General features: G+C 36.0%; 1 protein-coding gene and 1 long non-coding RNA gene across 6 annotated transcripts in view; one reads left to right on the top strand and one right to left on the bottom strand.

The window, feature by feature from the left end:
- UNC13C (unc-13 homolog C) overlaps window positions 1–22414 on the top strand; it is a 599284-nt gene that overhangs the window by 509730 nt on the left and 67140 nt on the right. For all 5 annotated transcript variants that reach the window (XM_084969723.1, XM_084969731.1, XM_084969719.1 and 2 more), the window contains 4 exons: window positions 3032–3120; window positions 8434–8583; window positions 14858–14981; window positions 17575–17631. In XM_084969723.1, coding sequence (XP_084825849.1) covers window positions 3032–3120; window positions 8434–8583; window positions 14858–14981; window positions 17575–17631 — 420 coding nt within the window. The remainder of the gene's footprint in view (window positions 1–3031; window positions 3121–8433; window positions 8584–14857; window positions 14982–17574; window positions 17632–22414) is intronic.
- Window positions 19529–22414, bottom strand: part of LOC146406356 (uncharacterized) — a 410255-nt gene continuing 407369 nt past the window's right edge. Inside the window, exon 4 of the long non-coding RNA XR_014811152.1 lies at window positions 19529–19637. This is a non-coding gene — a long non-coding RNA (uncharacterized LOC146406356). The remainder of the gene's footprint in view (window positions 19638–22414) is intronic.

Genomic DNA, 22414 nt, shown 5'->3' with positions numbered 1-22414 from the left:
GCAGCCTAGTTGTCTGTAGAAAAGAGAAAGGAAATGAGATAGTAATTAACACTGTGGAGAAGGAATAAAATTCACACTAATGGTCCTTAACTTCTTCCATATGGAGTCTTTATTTTTCAATAGTTTATACTGAACTATCTAAAGAGTTGAAATTCCGCTTTCCAACCCACTAGTTATATCTTTATCTAGAGCTTGATGGTTGGTTTAACAATTACTGTTAGAAGAAGTTAAATAATATATACTCCCTTTAAGTTCCTTAGGGAAAGAATTTATTCTGGAAAAAAATACATTGGGGGTATGGTAATCATATTTTTGGAACCTAACAGATATCAGGACATAATCTGACATGGTCTGGCAGTGAGACAAAAATTTGTAATCAGGACTAACTTGGTAGCTCCAGAATCTGGTTGCTAAGGAATGAAAGACTTCAAATGCAAAAGTAGTCTATTAATAGTCAATGCAAAGTGTCAGTCTACAGAGAGGAGCTCTCTGGATATCAGAATCCCTTTGAGGGAATCTTTTCATGCTTCTTGCTGCCCTTATATCCTTCCTCAAGTATTTGGTAAATGCTTTGGCATGCCAGGACAGATACCCCAGGTGAAATTAGTAGGAGTCGAGTGGAAGAGATAGATTTATAGGAGAGTAATCAGAAGAGTGTGTTATATGGATAGTGATAGTTAACAACATTGTAAGTGCAGATTCTAGAGTAACCAACTGTCTGGAGTGAGTGACATCTGGGGTCAGATTTGCAAAATCTGGGGAACAACCATCTATTCTCCCAACACAGTTTTCCAAGGAGTCGGGTAGGAGCTGAAGAAAACTGTATGGGGGGGTGGGTCTTCTCTTACTCTCTATTCTTGAACATTTGTATCCAAGTGAAGTTAGGTTAAAACTGGTCTTAGGACAATAGCAATAACAGTGATAAAAAGCATTCAGCTTCCATGGTTGGGTTGGACAATCCACTTAAGATTTCTTGGTGAAGGGTTGGGGAGTTAGGCCTCATTAAGCTAGCTGTGTTTAAATGCTTATCAGTGTCAGGGATTTTTAAAAATAGGTAATATCTAATTTTTTTCTTTTGATTCACTGCTTTACAACTAGTTATAGATGAATAGAACTCTCAAAGTATGAAACATAGTGATATTGTAAGTTTCCCACAACTAGAGAAGTCTGTATCTGTTAAGGTGGCCTATGGGACGGGGAGGGGGGGTAATCTCTAATGACACAGAAGAAATAGAGTCCAGAAGAATCAGATTGGCTCACATTGGCTCTTACAAAGAAGCAGAAACTAACCAATCCTGAAATAACCTGGATTGGAGTCCAAATTGACATTAAGGACTGGCTTGATATAACCAGTAAAGTATCAGATGTCAAATGCAATTTGGGATTTCTATTACAATGTTTTTAGTCACATCCATATAATCTAAAGCAACCCAGCTGTTAAGGTGTGTAAATAATACTTCTTTGTAATAGTTTCTTAGTATTAGAAAATGTTTTTGGAGGGTTATAAAATTTTTGACCCATGTATTCTATTAGGGGCACTTTTTGGTCCTGGGCCAGCTCCCAGGAGTTTAAGTGATTTGGTGGTTGTGTGTATCTTTGATATTCTTAAGTTCTTTTGTTTATACTAAGTCCTCCTCTAATTTGTTCTACTCCCTGCATTTTCCTTCATCTTATCCCCCTCTCTCCAAGTAATAGATCAGCTTGTGCAAGAAATTATAGGTATTAATGGTAGAAGACTGAATTTTTAAGGACTCGAGGGAAGATTGGCTTAAATTTTAAAGAAAAATCAATCCCTTAAATGAATTTCTATCAGCTAGATACATCTATTATAAGTCATTCTCTTTTGACAACTACTTTGTAAAACTATAATTAACAAACAGGATAACATTTTCAAAAATGTGGTAAGGTTTACATTGATCCTTCTCTTTAATTATTATGATTATTATTTGTCTTTTTAGGGCCACACCCACAGCATATGGAGGTTCCAGGCTAGGGGTCGAATTACAGCTGCAGCTGCCAGCCTACACCACAGCCACAGCAATGTGGAATCCAAGCCATGTCTGCAACCTACACCACAGCTCATGGCAGTGCTGGATCCTTAACCCATTAAGCGAGGCCAGGGATCAAACCTGCATCCTTATGGATTCTGGTCAGATTTGTTTCCTCTGAGCCATGATGGGAACTCCCTCTTCCATTATTAAAAAAAAATTCTGCCACATTAACAGACTGATGTTTTATTCATTTATGTTTATTTATAGTATATTATTTCTAATATTTTAGAACTAAAATCAGATAAAAAGAATAATTGACTTTTACACTGTAAAAATAAGCATAAAATATGTTATCTTGATTTTATTATTTTCTTTTGCTCCCCCAATGGAAAAATGAAAAAATAAAAATTGGGACATTTTGAATCTTGAACTCTGAGTTACAGATTGGCATCCAGGAAGAGAATTAGGCCTGTCACCTCCAGAGAAACACACTAGAGCAAGAGAACAATTGTTTATGTATTATTTTTAATTCCATACTTGGCAAAACTTCTTTAAATAAAGCAGGCACAACACAATATTGCAAAAAATTAATAGTTTACCAATTTTTTAATGTTCAAAGGACCTATTTATAGGCCTATTAAAGGTGAAAATATATTTTCAAGATGTGTATATATATATATATATATATCCATCCATCCAACTAATGTATAACCAGTGTTCTAAGTTATATTCTGGAGGTTACTTTGTCACACTTTGCATCCCACTGCTGTAACCAACAAAGGCTTTGCTCTCTGGCTCTTATTTGTATGCATGCTATGCATTTCGATCATTTTTTTCATATGTAAGAACTCTTCTGGTTTCATGAGAATTACCTAAATTTTGCATTTAATTTCAAAGATTTTTTTTTTTTAAAAAGGAAAGAAAAAAGTATCCATATGCTACATTATTGGAAGTTTACCTTATTATTAAAATGCTTCTAAGAGAAACGAGGCATGCTTTCTCAGAACTCCAAAGTAATATTGTCTATGGTCTCTTTGCAGCTAGACCCTGAAGCTAGTACTATTCTAAAAGAACTTCAAGTTAAACTCAGTGGGGTTCTGGATGAGCTCAGTGTCACTTATGGTGAAAGGTAAGTGGCCTAAGTAATTACTATCCAAATGTATTGGGTTTTAGTTAATGATGATCATTCCTTCAATCCTGTTTCACTTCTCTGACTGCCTAAATATGTTTAACTTTAAGACTCAATCTAAGTATCACCTCCTATGGAATAGCTTCCATGACATTGCAGTTTTATGGTGATGCCTTGTTGTCTGCTCCCCAGAACTCTCTGTATCCTTCAGCCAGGTAGCACTTGCACCACTGTGCTCTAAGTTCCAGTTTACTTGCCTGTTTCCTTCTCTTTACTGTATGTTTCTTAAAAGCAGAAATCATACCTCATTCCTATTTGCAATTCTAGTGTTTAGGGCTTAGCAATTGGCTTTTGAAAGAATAGAGAGAGGAACCAAGGCAGGAAGAAAATCTTCACATTCATAATGAGTATGAGTTGTGTTCATGCCATTACATATCAGTGTGGTTTCACTTCTGAAGAACTGAACTCTTAGCCCTATACCTGAATTAAGGCAGGATTCTAGGTTTTAGGCTTTAAAAATATTAACACAGTTAGCCCAAGGGAAACCACTGACACATCCACATTTTTTTTCTTTTTTTAAAGATTAGCTTATCTTGTCTCAGGTGTGGTTCTAAAGATTGAGAAGTTCATCCTAGATAAACTTCATTTTGGTCTTAAAGGAAAAAGCTGTCATCTTCATCATATGTTAAAATAGATGGGAAAGCAAACACATCTGTGAAGAAGTTCATTAATTTCATAGAGAATTTTCTTTAAATATTGATTCAATAAATGTTGACTTATTTTAAGCTGTGTGCTCAGTTCTCAAATAAGACTGAAATTTACTCTTATGAACAGGGCTAGTGATCTCTTTGAATCCCACTCATCATGTATTACTGCATTTTAGAAACATGCATGTTTACCAAACAATAATGATAGTTTTGCCACTCTTAAATCAGAAAGACTAAAGTGGAAAAGAAGCTGAAAGTATCATATTTTTCTCAAAGATAGAAATTAGGCAAAGTGAAGAAAAATACCATTCTGAGCCAGATGCAGTTGTATTTTCCAACTTTTTATTAGAGTATAGTTGATTTATAGTGTTGTGTCTATTTCTGCTGTACAGCATGATGATCCAGTTATATATATATGAATGTGTGTGTATATATATACAGACACATATTCTTTTTCTCTTACTATCTTCCTTCATGGTCTGTCCCAAGAGACTGTATACAGTTCCCTGTGTTGTATAGTAGAACCTCATTACTTATCCATTCTAAATGTAATCGTTTGTAGTCTTGATGTAATAAACAGAGTCGTAGCTCCTCTGCCTTCTACTTTGTGTTATTTGTTGACCTGGATGATTCTGCTGACTTGGCCTCAATGTTAACAAGCAATTTGAAGTTTCTGCATATCAAGAGTTGGAGAAGCAGACATTGTCCTAGAGATCTGGGGGCTCTTTGGCTCTGACATGGGGGGACACTTAGTCTTACATTTCTTTAGTTGCGAATTAATATGTGTTTAGTGAAAAGACTGTTGAAGGCAAAAATAAAAGTTTTAGCAAAATTAATGGGGAAAAGGGGGGTCACAAATAGTTAAGAGGTGTTCAGAAACTGATGGGAAATAAGATGAGTAAACAGAATAGAAAGTAGAGCGTAAATGGTAAAGGTATATTCAAATTACTTCCTGTAATGTATCCAAATCATCCTTCTGAACAAGTACTTTTTATTCTGTTTTGTTTTGTTTGAGAGAGGGCAATATTCAGGTTACAAAGCCTCAAATACTTATTAGGCTTGGAGAAACTCTGAGCAAACTTCAGTTATGAAATTCAAGCAGTGCCCTTAGGAGGGCATTTGAAGTACTTTAACCATATGAAGTCAGCTATTTTAACCTAGATGTTGAAACTCCTGGTTACCCTGTATGTATTTCTTCATTATTTTTAAAATATATCTCAGAAAGAGCTAGGATTATTGTAATAAACAGCCCACATGTCATGCTTTCATTATAAAAAGAATAATTATTATATTCTTGTTGCCATGGATTTATTTCCCACACTACCAACTTGGTCTGCATCACACATACACAGGGTGGGTGGGAGGTCCATAATGATCTCTGTGATCATGCTGTGTAGTCAAACAGGATAATTTTAGCCTGAATCTACTCTTCTTATAGTCTAAATTAATGGTCTAGAGTTTTTAAATGAAGTGCATAATTAATTGCCCCCAATCCACTTCATTGGCTGTTATTAAAACCCACAATTAAATTATTCTACTACATGTAGTTGGTAGGATGATTTTTTTCAGGAAAGCCAGGGCAGAGCCAAACAAAATAGCTGAAACTCAGGTCCCTGGCTTCCTGCTACACTCACAGGGCAACCCCCTGGGAACTGAAACTAAGGGGTAGGACTTCAGTGAGATCTTAACCATGTTCTTAACATTTTCAAAACCTGTGCCTCTTCAGTTTCTGTTTACACACATATTTTGTAGTTTTCTTTTTTGTTTATTACTTTTCTTTTAGTGATATCTTTGGTTCTAGGGGCTGACTGGATTAAGTAAACCAAAAATTCAGGAACATTTCATAGGAATTCTTCCATGTGTTTGGCTTGTTGAGTACTCATAGAGTCTATCATTATCAACTGGAACTGCTGATTAATAAAAACTTTTCGACTGTAAAATGCATAGGAAAAAAGACTGTTTAGGTGAATTTACCAAAATGTCATGGAGAAAAAGATTTTCAGGTCAAATGTGGGTGTTGACTCACTCCGGATTAATGCTAAGGGAGGATGCCATGATCTCTTATTCTCTGATAACCCTTCCTCCATGTGCCTGATCCCTCACACAGAACTGGCTTCTGGTGGATATTTAGTATATGGGTCTGCTGTAAACCTGTTTTCACATTTCTGGATCATATTATACCTTCTGCTCAGTCTGTCTTCTATCCCAATACACCGATATGAGAATCATTCTAAAGACAGGTAGCTATTTCAAAGGATCACTGATGTCCAAATGGTAAATCAATTAGTTCAAATTTTCCAACATTATGTTTCTTTTCTATTGTCCCAAGTATCTAACCACCATCACCCCTCACTAAATACACCCACCACCACCATCACCACTTTCTCTATAGGCTAACATATTTTTACAGTATAAATCTGAAAATAAAAGGTCTCACATGTGCCATAAGAATAAGAAATTTTACATTTGTACGTTAATGTAGCCTCAGCACCTAATAACTGAGACTGGCACACAGTAAGTATTAATTCAACGTTGTAGAATGTGTGCATACATTAATAAATATTTCTATTATTTTTATTTAATGAATAATGAAAACATGATATAGTGAAACTTACTAAACTTCTATATAAAATGTGAGGAATTTATGCATTTGGATGCTTCCCAAATAATAGGAACTGTGTAATCATTGCGTGTGGACAAAAAGAGGAATGGGACTGACTTGATTGTACTAAAATGAACTCCTCCTTTTTCTCATCAAAATTCCCATGATGTGATCATTTCCCAAGATTTTATTTACTCCCATTCTCCTAAATGGCTTTTTTCTTGTCTGCCTACATATGTATTATGATTACTCCTCTTGTTGGAAATGTGAAAGTAACAGACAGCATGGACGGATGGTGGATTTGCTGAGATCTCCACTATTTAAATCTTTTACTATTTCTGCTGCTTAGGTAGGAACCATGCAAATTGGTGTAGAGGATGTAAAGAATGAAAACAATAATGCTGAGAATTACTCTTCACAGACTTAGTTAAATTTTTAGAGTGGGGAGGCAGTAGGGGAGGGTGGATGGAGGATAGTCCACTGTGCATTCAACCAATATTTCTTGAGGAATTCATAGTGTGGGTACACAGTACTGAGAAAAAAAGGTGCTGCCCTCACAGACCTTATATTATATTTGAAACAACAGACAATAAACAAATAAAAACTCTGTAGTGTGTCAAATAGTGGAGAATGCAACAAAGATCTGTAAGGAAATGGAAAATGATAGGAATGTCATTTCAGGTTGAATATTAACCAAAGACTTTTCTGAGCAGGAGACATTTGGCATATGCCTGTAATAAATGAGGCAGTTTGAGACCCATGAGAAATTGATTGGAGGAGGGAACATAGTAGGGGCCATGAGATAAGAGTGTCTTCAGAGAATTACAAGTACACCATGAAGACCTCCATGGCAGGACTGCAATGAAGCAGAGGGAAGAGTGGCAAGAAATGACATCAAGAGGTTTCTGGGGCCAACGTATGTTGGGATTTAATTAATTCTATTAAACACATTCTAGGTTTTGTTTTAAATGGATCTGAAAGCCATTGATATAAGATCTGTTTTCTATTTTAGAAGATACCTGTAGAAGGTTGAACAGAGAGACAATGTAGGAAATGATTACATGATGAAAGATAATGGTAGGTTATCTACAGTAGCTTTGTGGAAGCAATAATAGATCTTCAGGTTTAATATCTTTGTAAAGATTTGCTAATGGATTGGATGTTGAGTATGAGAAAGATTCATTATACTTCTATCTAAGTAAAAAGGCTACATAAGCAGGCTACTTTAAAATATAATGTTCTAGATCTCAGAGTAGAAGTCTGCAGATGTATATTTGGTTGTCACCAGCATATAGAGGTTATGAGAACCATGAGATTGCCAAGGAAGTGATTTTTGGTGGAGAAGTGGAATGGTCTAAGGATTGAGCCTAGAGGTAGGATTGCCAATATAGGGTTGGCAGATAAAATACAGCATATGCCCAATTAAATTTGAGCTTCAGATAAAGATGGACAGTGTTTAGTATAAATATGTCTCAAATATTGCATAAGACACAATTACACTAAAAAAATCACTATCTGAAAATTACCTAGGAATTCTGTGTTTTAATTTGCTAAGCCTGGCAATCCTATTCCAATGGTTATAGGTCAGACAGTTGGGAAAGAGCAGCCAGTGAGGGTGGAGGAAAGTCAAGAGGATGTGGAGTCTGAGAAGCTAAGTGAAGAGGTATACACCTATGCCAGGAGTCATTCACAGACAGACATTTTTCCATGCAATGCTCAGAGAAACATCTCAGCTATTACTATGAGAGATGGGGGCAAAATGAACCTCTACTCAAATGAAATCAATGTGAAAAGCATCATTATCTACTTTATGTATTAGGGTTCCAAATAAGTTTTCATGGTAACAAATTTTTGCAGCTGAACAATAAGATTGGAAATTAATGGGCAAGGGAAATCAAATCATTGGAAAAAGAGCGAAACTCCCTGTGGTGAATTTAACAGACATTGGCAAGAGAAGGCATAAATGTTTGCTTTTGCTCTAGAATTTATATTCTTTATTTTCAGTTTCCAGCTTATCATTGAAGAGTGCATAAAACAAATGAGTTTTGAACTAAATCAAATGAGAGCAAATGGAAATACAGCATCAAATAAGAACAGTGCAGCAATGGATGCAGAGCTTGTTTTAAGACCTCTCATGGACTTTTTGGACAAAATGTAAGTATTCTACCCAGGTTTCTCTGTATTCACTGCTCTAAATTTGGCTGGTATGAATTTGAAAGAAAAAAAAAACATTTTCCTTTATGCAGGACAGCTTTCAAGGGGCTTCTACAGAAAACAATCGATTCATTAAAATAGCAAAAATTTTTAATTCATTACTACATGACTATATAGAAAAGGAAAAATGGAGAAGAAACAAATATTGGTAACTAAGGATATTGCTGTTCTGAGGCAGAGAAAGATTTCTTGCTTCTCAGATAACATATTGTTCTGTAACTTCTTGGACATAAAGATAGAGTTGAATCCAGAATATCTGATTTCATGTCAGCACAAATTAATTAGAATTAACTCATCTCAAAGGCAAGTAGAAGTAATGCCCCACTCCACCTTCAGTAACTATTTACTCCTAAATATCTATCTGTATCAAACTCTAATCTCGATAGGCTGTGGTTGGTGATGATGGAGAGATGGAGAGTCAAAATCCTTGACTCCAGTAAAGTAGTGATAGGAGTGGGTAGAAATGGAGTCCTTTAAGACCAACTAAGATAATTTTCTTACCCCAAAAGGTTGGTTTCTTTGTGTTTCTATTCAGTACCTCATCTTAGAAGTCCTAATTTTGTCAGTTTGGGGGAGGATCCAGGTACCTATATTTTTAAAATGGGTCCACAATTGGGAACCAGTGATCTAAAGCAACAAGAGGTATGATTTCTTAAATAGTTATACTTAAAACCAGAACTGAAGTTAGAAAAGCAAAAAATAATTTTGAATGCCTTCCATGGAACAAGTGTTACCACTACTGGTTTACCTATATTATCTCATTTAATATCATTGTGGCAAATTAATTAATACCAAAGAGACCAGAATAAATAAGAAGAATACAGTACCTTTCCTTAAAGCTAAGACAACAAAGGAAAAATTAGTAAGGAGAATTTCACATATTTATTACATCTACTTTAATTCCATTTCCCTTTACTTATAACCATACTCCATAAGCAAGATTAAAGTTCTTATCACTTTCATGTTAGTTTGGTAGAAAAAATTAAGTCTTTTTTTTTTCCATTTTTAAAAGTTTTATTGAAGTATAGTTGATTTACAATATTTTGATAATTTCTTCCATACAACAGACTAATGCAGTTATACATATATACACATCCATTCTTTTTCAGATTCTTTTCTATGTAGATTATCACAGACTATTGAGTAGAGTTCCCTGTGGCATATAGCAGGTCCCTGTTGGCCAGTCATTCTATAAACCACAGTATGCATATGACAATACCTAACCCCCAATCCATCCCTCACCTGACCTGTCCCCTTTGGTAACCATAAGATTGTTTTCCAAGTCTGTGAATCTGTTTCTGTTCTGCAAATAAATTCATTTCTATCCTTTTTCAGATTCTACATATAAGTGATATCATATGACATTTTTTTTCCTCTGTTTGAGTTACATCACTTAATATGATGATTTCAAGGTCCATCCATGGAAATGACATTATTTCCTAATTTTTATGGCTGAGTAATATTTCATTTATATATGTACCACATCTTCTTTATCTCTTCATCTGTTGAAGGACATTTAGGTTGCTTCCATGTCTTGGCTGTTGTAAATAGTGCCTCAGTGAATATTGGACTGCATGTATCTTTTTGAATTTTGGATTTCTCCAGATAGATGCCCAGAAATGGGATTGCTGGATCATATGGTAGTTCTTTCTGTTTTGGGGATTCCATTAGTTTTTTTAAGGAACCTCCATACTGTTTTCGATAGTGGTTGCACCAGTTTACATTTCCACCAACAGTGAAGGAGGGTTCCCTTTTCTCCACACCCTCACTAGCATTTATTGTTTGTAGATTTTTTTTTTTTGGGGGGGGGGGCCTCACCAGCCTATGGAAGTTCCTAGGCTAGGGGTCAAATCTGAGCTTCAGCAGCTGGCCTACACCATAGCCACAGCAATGTGGGATCCAAGTCGCGTCTGCAACCTTCACCACAGACCATGGCAACACCAGATCCCCAACCCACTGAGCTCAGGCAGGGATGAAACCCACATCTTCATGGATACTAGTCAGATTCACTTCCTCTGTGCCACAACAGGATTTTTTTTTTTTTTTTTGATGATGGCTATCTGACTGGTGTGAAATAATACCTCATTGTAGTTTTGATTTGTATTTCTGTAATAATTAGTGATGTTGAACATCTTTTGTGTGTATGTGTGTGTGTTTTTTTTTTTTTTTTCTATCTGCCTTCTTTGGAGAAATGCTTATTTAGATCTGCCCATTTTTTGATTGGGTTGTATTTTTTTATATAAAGCTGCATGAGATGTTTGCATATTTTGGAGATTAATCTCTTATCAGCTGCTTCATTTGCAAATATTTTCTCCCATTCTGTGGGTTGTCTTTTCAGTTTGTTTATGTTTTCCTTTGCTGTGGAAAAACTTTTAAGTTTAATTAGGTTGCATTTGTTTATTTTTGTTTTCATTCTCATTACTCTAGAAGGTGGATCTGAGAAGATATTACTACAGTTTTTGTCAAGACACTGTTCTGCCTATATCTTTTCCTCTAAGAATTTTATAGTATCAGGTCTAATACTTAGACCTTTAACCCATTTTGAGTTTATTTTTGTGTATGGTGTTAGAGAGTGTTTACATGTTTTCCCAGCACTACTTATTGAAGAGGCTATCTTTTCTCCACTGTATATTCCTGCCTCCTTTGTCACAGATGAGTTGACCATTGGTGTGTGGGTTTATTTCTGGGCTTTCTATCTTGTTCCATGTATCTGTATTTCTGTTTTGTACAAATACCATACTGTTTAGATGACTAGAAAAATTAAATTTTCTGTTTGCAGTGAGGAAATATCTAGAAGACAGGTGAAGAGGTAATTAGGTAGCTTAGCAGGAGGTAAGTAAGTGGTATAGAAGAAAAAAGCAGAAGAAAGTGAAGAAGAGAAGAGAAAAGAAGATGAAAGAGAAAAATGTGTCTTCCTATCTTTGGTTACCTAGTGGAGACTTTCATCATCTAATTTTCTACATAACTCCTTAAAATTTTTGTCATCTGATGCAACTCTTTTCTATGAACAAGACGGAACTGAATCACAGAAAGTGCCATTTAGTTGTAAAAGTAATGGTGAATGAATGACAGGACAAAGCAATCCTGATCCTCTCAAAACTCCTGGAATGCTTTCTGTTTTGGGGATTCCAGTCAATCGCTTAGGAATATATCATTTATCATTAGAAAAACCATTTTTGCATATACTGTAACCAAAAGTTGTGAAACACATAGAAAGTCCTAAATTATCTTAGTAATGTTATTTACTAATCGAGGGACTTCAATCTATTTCACCATCTATAAAATAGAGCTTATATGTAAAGTGGGTTGGCCCTTCTTTTCAGGATATTTAGATTCTTGCTCACTTGGTCTTAAGTTTCTAATTATACTTTATTATATCATCATATATGTCATTTCCTCTAATTCTCAGTAGAAAGAGACAGTGTATAAAAATATAAAAACATCACTGAGCTTTAAAAATTTGTGAATGATTTAAACATTTTGGAAAGAAAAATTACATGAGGCATGGGGAGTTGTGGAAATTTTCAAGGCTAATAGAGAACATATAAACATGAAGCCACTTGTTACAGGAATTTAAATTTTTTTTTTTCTGTTCTCAAGGATCTAACAGTTTAGAAATAAAAAATAAGAAAAGTACAACAAATAAACCCAATATGGTATAAAGTAATAATTTCCCATATAGTTGGTCAGTATAAATTTCATTTGGGTTGGGCTTTCTTTAAAGTCAGATAAGAGTTTGGATGTATGGAAATAGGGAATTGCATTCCCAGGGGAGGGAAAACAGCTGGATACATTTTCATGCACTTATGAACAATTGTATGAAAGGAAATCTCTATCACCAGGCACTATACATGGCATTTGAAAATTATCTGGTTAACTGGATCTGTGGTCAGCCAAAATAGATAGATTAGGTTCTAAAATACATGTTATTCAGCTTGATTATCAAGTTGGTTAACTTTGACTAAATTAAGGAAGCAATTGCTAGATTTCCTATTTTCTCTTATTTAAAATGAATGATAGAGGCCAAAAGTCTTCAAGGTGGTTTTGAGACAATTCCCTTAAAAATTGTTTTATAGGAATTCCTTTGTGGCGACAGCAGGTTAAGGATCCAGTGTTGTCACTTCAGTGGCTCAGGTCACTGCTATGTTGTGGGTTTGATCCCTGGCCCAGGAATTTCCACATGCCACAGGCACAGAAAAAACAAAACAAACAAACAAAAACTGTGTTATAAATGTGCAGGCTTTCTTTGTGCAGCATCCCTAAATAAAACATCATATTTCTTTATGCTTCATTTTCTCCACCAAGCTCACTGCCCCATAAAACTAAAGCTATAAAGTCCATTTCCAGCTAACAGGAATCCCATGCAGAACTGCAAACATGTCAACAATTTTATTCCTGTCGGTTCAGTTCCTGTTTAAACAGGGTTAGTTAGCATGCCAAGTATATGAGCTGACCATAAAAAAGGATTAGGTTTTAAACTCAGACCTTTTAAAAATGGAAATTACACATCTGCTGTAAAATTGGCAGATTTATTGCATTTCAAATCATCCTAGGAATTTCTGTGAGGATTGGTTTTACTGTTCTTCCAAGACATATCACCTGGTTTCTACGCTTCATCCATATAGTGAGTCTCTATCTACCAGCAAGCTTAGAAAAACCACCTTTGGCAATGGTCCCCAAACTACTGGGGCTACAGAGTTCCACAGCCATGCCTCAGGGCCCCAGCTCTCCTCTTCATCTGGAGGAAGTCACTTTCCTGTATTTTTATGGATTTTTATAGATGCATTATTTACCTGAAAAATGTGTTTCAGAAGTCTCTCTCTTTGCCTCTCATACATAACATGCCTTTACATCTTAATTCCTTAAATGTTAACATTAATTATATATTTAAATATTTAAAAGTCAATTCTGTCTCTCTCTGAACCAGAATGAATTTTATAGTTTTGAGTCCAAAAGTACAGATGACGGCACTCTAGGGACCCCATGAGGCTGCCCTGAAATATGACTCACTTCTGGTCCTTTGTGAAACAGCTGTGATTATCTCTTATTAAGGGAGGCTCAAAGAGCTCAGTGCCACAATATTTATGGCACATTCCATAAATATTTGTATAGCGCTGTGCCTTCTGGCACTTCTGGGCCTTCACACACAGGCGCATTGACCAAGGTCAGCACAGGACCTTGGACAACATACTGGATCTCAGCCATCACTTACCAGCTTCACTTACTTACACAAGTTCCCTAACCTCCCTGAGCCGGTTTTTAATTTCTAAAATGGATGTACTAGTCAATGAGAAGTATCTACAGAAGAGGATTCTAAACTAAAACGTTGCATAAATGCTAGATGATGTTACTATCATCATCTCACCAGGAGAAGAATTTGTAAGAAATACCTTAAGCCTAATAAAGTGGGTAAATTGGAAATCTTAAAAAAAAAAAAAAAAAAAAAAAAAAACTGAACTCAGAGGACAAATTGGTGGTTGTTGGAAATAGGCTCCAAATCTACAAACTTCTGGTTATAAGATGTTTAAGCCCTGAGGATGTAATGTACAGCACATATACAGTGTAGTAACTATGGCTAACATTACTGTCTTAACTATTTAAAAATTGCTAAGAATAGATCTTAAAAGTTCTTATCACAGTACAAAAAATACAACTATGTGAGGTGATGGATGTTAACTAAACTTATTGTGGTGATCATTTCGCCATGCATACATAACCATTACCTTGTGTACCTCAAACTTACATAGTGTTATTTGTCAACTGTATCTCAATGAAACTGGAAAACAAATAAGCTGGTAAATTTTGGCTCTTGAGTGAAATTATATGCATGTTTGCTGTGTTATTATATCAGTCCAGGGCCAGGTAGTGATGCAAATGTGTTTCTTTAATGTTTGGCCTGTACCATGAACATTCAGCATGCAGTAATAAAGCCTGGAATGCAGGTAAAAATCATGTACTTTGGGGACCCTGATGTCAATTTGAGAAGCAATTTAAGAAAAGAAATTCTCTGAATTCATTTTCTACCAGTGAATTATCTACTATACAATATGATGAAAAAGATTTTTGATATTACATTTTCTCATAAATGAAATCTATCATCTGAAAATTAAAAAGGCCTGTCCAGGTATGTGAATTTTGGTTTTGAAAAATGCGAGTTTCTGACCCATAAAATGATACTTTGATAAGAAACTTATAAGTGATTGTTTTATTTCAGATTAAGTCTTTCAGCAAAAATCTGTGAGAAAACAGTCCTGAAGCGAGTATTGAAAGAGCTGTGGAAACTAGTTCTTAACAAAATAGAAAAACAAATTGTTCTCCCTCCTCTGACAGATCAAACAGTAAGTATTCAAATTAAATTATTTTAGTCATTATCTCAGTAACACATCTAATTTGTCTTTTGTTTAAGTAAATGGTTTTGATCCAGAGGAAACAGTAATAAATTCATTTGGGGAAAAAGGGTTTGGTGCACAAGCTCTTAGCAATGATCGTTCCAGTGACATTTCCTTCTACAAATCAGATTTAAATAGTGGCACTCAATCTTCACACTTGCTTGACATTTCAGACTGCATCTCTTGAAAAAAGAAATGTATCAAAGTTCATTGGGTTGTCTGGTCTACACATATAATTTTATTTATTTATTTTTTTGGCTGCATCCACCACATATGGAAATTCCCAGGCCATGGATCCAATCTGAGCCACAGCTGCAGCTATGCCAGATCTTAACCCATTGTGCCACAGCAGAAACTCCTGCACGTATCATTTTTAATTTTATTATGAATCCTGAGGTAAATAGATTTATGATAGAATATTTCTGTTATGTTTCTTCCTGCAATTTCTACAGCTTAAGAAAATAAATCCAACACTGCTATTGGCAATTTTTTTCCCTTTTCCTTTAGTTTTTATCACCTTCCCACTTGTAGGTTAGTATAGATGACATCTTTTAGTAAATTTGCAAAACATGATTGTATCATACACAGTGAAATAAAAAAGAACTAGAAAGATCAATTGGCAGCAAAGTCAGACAATGCTAAAGTGGATACACTCTTAAGCTGTTTCTGTTCCCATATTCTGAGCAAGGAAAGAAAGAACCCTAACAAGCAACTGCTAGGGAATCACTTTTTTTTTTTTTTTCTGTGAGGAAGACAAGTAAATCATGAGTAATTATAAGTAAACTAAAATATGTATTGATGGAATTAGTTATGCATACTCAGTCCATATTTATCCAGTGAAATTAGATAGAAAAATGTTTTCTTGTACCGTGTTCCAAGATGCAAAGATTCATATGTTTTTGTTGATTTACTGCCAGACAGTGAGTGTTAAATATAAATTCCTTTGAGTTTTGCTTTATGCCATCAGTGTTTGGTATAATCATTATAGCCTATACACTTGGGTATCAAAATTACATATAGAAACACACATTCGCCTACAGTGCATAATGTGTTTTTATTACCATCAGTTACTTATTACTTAATTGGCCAACAGGGGAATGGCAATCTGGAAGTTGTATTGCTTTATAAGTAAATTTTCCTAGGTGAAGGGAGAATACAATAGAAGAGCTATAAACTTCAGCAGGAAAGGAAAGAGCACTCAGTTTACACATGGACAGGAGCCCTCTCATCCTCATTTTTAAAAAGATAAAAAAGAGGGGTCAGGCATACTTTGCATGTAGGCCTTGTATCCTGAAAGACGCACCTTGCTTGGCTCTCACACATGGCAGGCTACCTCCCCTCTGTGCTGAGTTCTACTTCTATAGGCATTGTCTTAGCCCACAGTTATACTCTATTGTGCTGCTGTTCATTTGGGCTTTATTTTTTTAACATTTTTTTTTTTTTTGAGGCAGCCACCAGCCTCAGTAAGTTATTGTTCATGCTATCTCCCAAAGTAGCATTAATGTTTTTGACAGTTCTTTGGTAACAAAATTTCATGGACTTTGTGCTGCCCCCTGCTGTTTTCCCCATAAGCCCTACTATTTCTAATGACCAATTTTATATATATTTTTTAATACTACGCTTAGATTATATAGCAGAAGTGCTATCTATGTATAGCATTTTTTTTGACACACCCATGGCATGCAGAAGTTCCAGGGCCAGGGGTCAAACCCACGCCACAGTTGTGACCCAAGCTGCTGCAGTGACAACACCAAATCCTTAACTGCTGTGCTATAGGAGAACTCCTGAATTTCATTTTTTGATATAAGGTCTTCCCTAGGAAAGCTTACCATGACCTCAATTTTCTCAAACATTGAGAACTCCAAGAATGGATTTCTCGATTGAAGATACATGCTCCAGTTTTGTTTTGTTTTGTTTTGTTTTAAGGAGACTATTACTTTAGAATAGTTGGTTGTCCTTATTGTGGAAAAAAAATTAGGGTTTTCTAATGGGCATTCTGTTAGTGCTTCTGATGTTTATTCAGTGTTTTTCAGCACACCCCAGGGCCTTGGGCTGCTGGGAAAAACCTCCAGCTGAGGGAGGAGTTAAGAGGGCAGGGTTCTGAGAGGTCGGGCAGTGTGTCAGAGGGACCATTTCCACCTTCTTCAGCTTTGGATCTTGGAATTTTGCGTAGACTTATTTGCAGGGCTGGGGCAGGGAGTGAAGTAAAGGGATTAACTTAGCTAAAAATAAATAAATAAAAGTTAAAGTGCGCTGATGTGATCCATATGCTACAGGAAGCCAGCTACAGTAGCAGCAACCCATTCAGTAACCTAGATGAAAACTTCCAGAAGTGGGATGCCTGTGAGGACAGTTAAGCTTGCCAGCAGTTCATGATGCTTTGATCCAATTTGTAAAATAGACCAGTTAAAGGCAAATGGCATAAAAGTCACAAATCAAATAAGAAAAAAAGAGCACACGTCTGTTGACCACATTGCTACTCTGATTGTAATGGAAGATCTTACATCTAAGTCTTCTCTTTCTTCTACGTGTGTGTCTCTAGGGCCCCCAGATGATTTTCATCGCAGCTAAAGATCTGGGACAACTATCCAAACTGAAGGTAATAAGAATAAAGAAATTACTAGTTGTCTGTGAAGAGTAATGGGCTAACTCCAGCTCTGCAAAAAACCAGCCTCCTGTTATTAATGGTATCTGATATGACCTGACTGGATATGTGTGTCTATAATCTCACAATCTTCTTATGGATAATCAGATTAAAATGTAGCCAAATTGTACTTTCGTTCTCTCCACCCTCCTCCGTATTTCTCATATTTTTCCAATTTGTAGGGCAACTGGAAAGTTTTGACTCTTGTGTTGAAACATTCAGCATTACCGCTTTTGGAGTAAGTTAGAGAACGTGTTTTCTTTTATATACTAAACATGCTTTGTGTGAATAAAGGCAGAAGAATACTTCACAGAAATCCAGGAAAATCTAGAACTAGGCCAGAAACCTCATGTGAGACAATATACTCATGCAAGCAGACAATGAACTTGTCAGCATAATCAACCCCATTATAATGAGGATTTGCTGAATAAATAACTCTACCCTTTATTATTGCTTGAGATTCACAAGACTTTGCAGTTGTATAGGGAACTGCAAGTTTTTCCCTCTAAATAGTTAACTTGACTGGTTACAATACATATTGTGGTTTGGTGACTGCCTTTTTCACTTAGCATAATGTCCTCCAGGTTGAGCCAGGTTGTAGCATATGGCAGGATTTCTTTCCTTTTAAAGACTGAATAACAATATTCTATTATAAATATATACCACATTTTTTCAATCTTTTCAATTATCAATGCACCACATCTAGGCCAGCATTGTGCCTGTAGTTGAAATATATGTCGTTTTTGTTCCATTTCTACCTATTAGAATATGGTGTAGCATGGGGATGGATTCCAGACACAGACCACTTTGGCTCAAATTTTACCTCAGCTGCTTCCAAGTATGTGAGATTGGTCAAAGTATTTAACCTTTCTAATTTTCAGAGATGGCATTTGTAAAATCCAGACCATGTTAACACTTGGTTCACAGGATTATTGTGAGGATAAATGAGATGATGCATACATTATCTTTGCATGGTAACTAAACAGAGTATCCCCCCTCCAATCATGAGAAGTTAATATTGTCTCCTTCTTCTGCTAGCATCTCAGTTATGTATCACTGGAATTGTTTTGTATGTCCAACACGGGGGAAGGGTAACCCATCTGATGGCGTAATTACTTACCAAGACTAAATAGGTGCCCTGTAATTTCAGTACTTTATGTCATCTACATTATCTGCTTTGTCAGAAAAAAAGTTAAAAGCCAATAATCCATTTAGAAGATATACTCCTCACATAAAACTCTTTCTCACAGTTATTCAGTGATGTTGACAGTTCAGAAGGAAAGCAGAATGAATAGACCCAAACTATTGTTTTGGATCTTGGATCTCCATCATTTTCTTTATTCTTCTTCTTACCTCCCAGAGATTTCTAGTCCCTGCTCTTAAAAAAAAAAAAAAAAAAAGGATTTATACAGTGTTGAAGTTTCTCATATCAAACATCAAAGTGAGACAGCACAGTGTCTTATTACAAAAGAAACAGCCTCAGCCATGTGCTTAGCATCTATGTGACACTGGGAAACATAACTTCATCTCCCCCAGCTTTAGTTTCCTGAGTTGAATGTTATATCAGCTATAACTGTTTCAGTAGCAAGTGATGGAAAGCCAGACTAACAAAAGCAAGGAAGGAATTTATTGCTCCATGAAATTTTATAGTCCTGGGATAACTCTGGTTTCCATCACTCCTTGATTAGGAACTCAAACAATGTTACAGAACCCAGTTACTCACTATCTCTTGACTCTGTTCTTTTCTTGTTTGACTTACTGCCTTAGCAAACCTCCTTTCCTGTTTGTAAGATGGTTTTCTGCTTTTGTATAACACTTTAGAACCTGAAATCTTGTAGAACAGAACACCCACCTTGAAGTTCTCTGGTGGTGCAGTGGGTTAAGGATCCGGGGTTGTCACTGCAGGCATTCAGGCTGCTGCTATGACTTGGTTTGATCCCTGGTCCAGGAACTTCCACATGCTGCAGGCAGAGTCAAGAAAAAAAAAAAAAATCCACCTTGATGTAAGGAATTGCAGCAAAGTCCACTGGCTGGCACAGCATCAACTCTAATGGACTATTATCACCATTGCCAAGCCAGCCTCTGTGGCCTGGGAATGACATGCCATTTTGCTTAAGTGATATAACCACCCCTGAATTGGGGGTGTAGTTATCTGCATTGAAATCTTATGAATGTTAAGTGGACTAGAGATTGGAAAGAGGGCATATGCATGCTACTTGGGAAAAACCAGAGTCCAAGAAAACTAAGACTCTAGGTACCTTTGTGGCCTCAAGATTACTTTAATTCAGTGAATTATTTCATTTTTAAATTTATTTTTTAATTATTATATTGAAGTATAGTTGATTTACAATGTTTTTTCAAGTTCTACTGTACAGCAAAGTGACCCAATCACACATATTTCTCTGTGCTTTGCAGTAGGGTCCCATTGCCCATCCATTCCAAATATAACACTTTGCATCCAGATAACCCCGGAAATGTACATCCATCCCACTCCCTCCCCTTTCCCTCATGGGAACCCCAAGTCTGCTCTCTTTGGCCATGATCTATTTCTGTTTGTTTTTAGATAGGATCATCTGTTCCATGTTTTATATTCCACAAATAAGCGATATCATATGGTGTTTGCCTTTTTTCTTTGTGGCTTACTTCACTTAGTATGAGAGTCCCTGGTTTCATCCATGTTGCTGCAAATGGAATCAGTTTGTCTCTTTTCATGGCTGAGTGATATTCCATTGCATCTATGTACCACATCTTAATTCATTCATCTGTCGATGGACATTTAGGTTGTTTCCATGTCTTGGCTATTGTGAATAGTTCTGCTTTGAACATAGGGGTGCATATATCTTTTTCAAGGAAAGTTTTGTCTGGAAATATGCCCAGCAGTGGAATTGCTGGGTCATATGGTAATTCTATATTCAGTTTTCTGAGGTACCTCCATACTGTTTTGTATAGTGTTTGTACCACTTTACATTCCCCACCAACAGTCGAGGAGGGTACCTGTTTCTCCACACCCTCTCCAGCATTTGTTATTGGTTGACTTGTTAATGATGGCCATTCTGACTGGTGTGAGGTGGTACCTCATTGTAGTTTGGATTTGCATTACTCTAATAATTAGTGATACTTTGCATTTTTTTGATATGCCTATTGGCCATCCCTATGTTTTCTTTGGAGAAATGTCTATTTTGTCTCATGCCCATTTTAAAATTGGGTTGTTTGCTTTTTGTTGTTGGGTTCATGAGTTTGTGTATTTTGAAGATTAGGCCTTTGTCTGTTGAATCATTGGCAAAGACTTTTTCCCATTCTCTGGGTTGTCTTTTCATTTTTTTAAATGGTTTCCTTTGCTGTGCAAAAGCTTTTGAGTTTGATTAGGTCCCATTGCTTTTTTTGTGTCTTTATTTTCAATATTCTATGAGGGGATCAAACAAGATGTTGCTGTGATTTATGTCAAAGAGCATTCTGCCTATGTTTTCCTCTAGTATTTTTGCAGTATTTGGCCTTATATTTAGGTCTTTAATCCATTTTGAGTTTATTTTTCTATGGTGTTATGTAGTGTTCTGCTTTCATTATTTACATGTAGCTTTCCAGTTTCCCAGCACCATTTATTGAAGAGATTATCTTTTTCCACTGTATATTCTTGCCTCCTTTGTCATTAGTTGACCATAGGTACTTGGGTTTCTTTCTGGGCTTTTTATCCTGTTACATTGATCTATATTTCTGTTTTTGATTATACTGAGATAAAAGAAAATTATTAATAAAACATTCTAGAAGAGTTATTTCATTAATACTTAAATAATCCAAAAGAGTAAACAGAATCTGGAGTTCCCATCATGGCTCAGTAGAAACAAATCTAACATCCGTGAGGACGCAGGTTCGATCCCTGGCCTCGTTAAGTGGGTTAAGGATCCAGCATTGCCATGTGTTGTGCTTAGGTTGCAGATGTGGCTCAGATCTGGCATTGCTGTGGCTGTGGATTAGGCCAGCAGCTACAGCTCTGATTCAACCCCTGGCCTGGGAACCTCCTTATGCTGTGGTGCAGCCCTAAAAAGACCAAAAAAAAAACAAAAAACAAAGAGTAAACAGGATCTTGTTATCCACAGGTGATGGAAAAATAACTTAGTTTTTTAAAATATATTTCATTTTCCATTTATTTTAATTACTCAATAAATATTATTACATTTATAGTTGTACAACAATCATCACAACAAAATTTTATAATATTTCCATCCCAAACCCTTAGTGCATCCCTCCACCCCCCAACCTATCTCATTTGGAAGCCATAAGTTTTTCAAAGTCTGTGAGTCAGTATCTGTTCTGCAAAGAAGTTCATTGTGTCATTTTTTTTAGATTCCACATGTTAAGTGATAGTATTTGATTTTGATGTCTCATTGACTGACTGACTGCACTTAGCATGATAATTTCTGGGTCCATCCATGTTGCTGCAAATGCCATTCTCTCCTTTTAATAGCTGAGTAATATCCCATTGTGTATATGTACCACATCTTCTTTATCCACTCTTCTGTCAGTGGATATTTAGGTTGTTTCCATGTCTTGGCTATTGTATATAGTGCTGCAATGAACACTGGAGAACATGTCTTTTCGAGTCATGGTTTTCTCTGGATAGATGCCTAGGAGTGGGATTGCTGGATCAAATGGTAATTCTATTTTTAGTTTTCTGAGGAATCTCCATACAGCTTTCCACAGTGGGTGCACCAATTTACATTCCCACCAACAGTGTAATAAT

Source organism: Sus scrofa, chromosome 1 (genome assembly GCF_054392235.1).
Source record: "Sus scrofa isolate SSC_HxYL_T2T_F1_AM1 chromosome 1, Sscrofa_HxYL_maternal_Yorkshire_Landrace_v2.0, whole genome shotgun sequence".
Classification (NCBI taxonomy): domain Eukaryota; kingdom Metazoa; phylum Chordata; class Mammalia; order Artiodactyla; family Suidae; genus Sus; species Sus scrofa.
The sequence above is the reverse complement of the archived record's forward strand: the minus strand, read 5'-3'. Positions and strand labels throughout refer to the sequence as shown.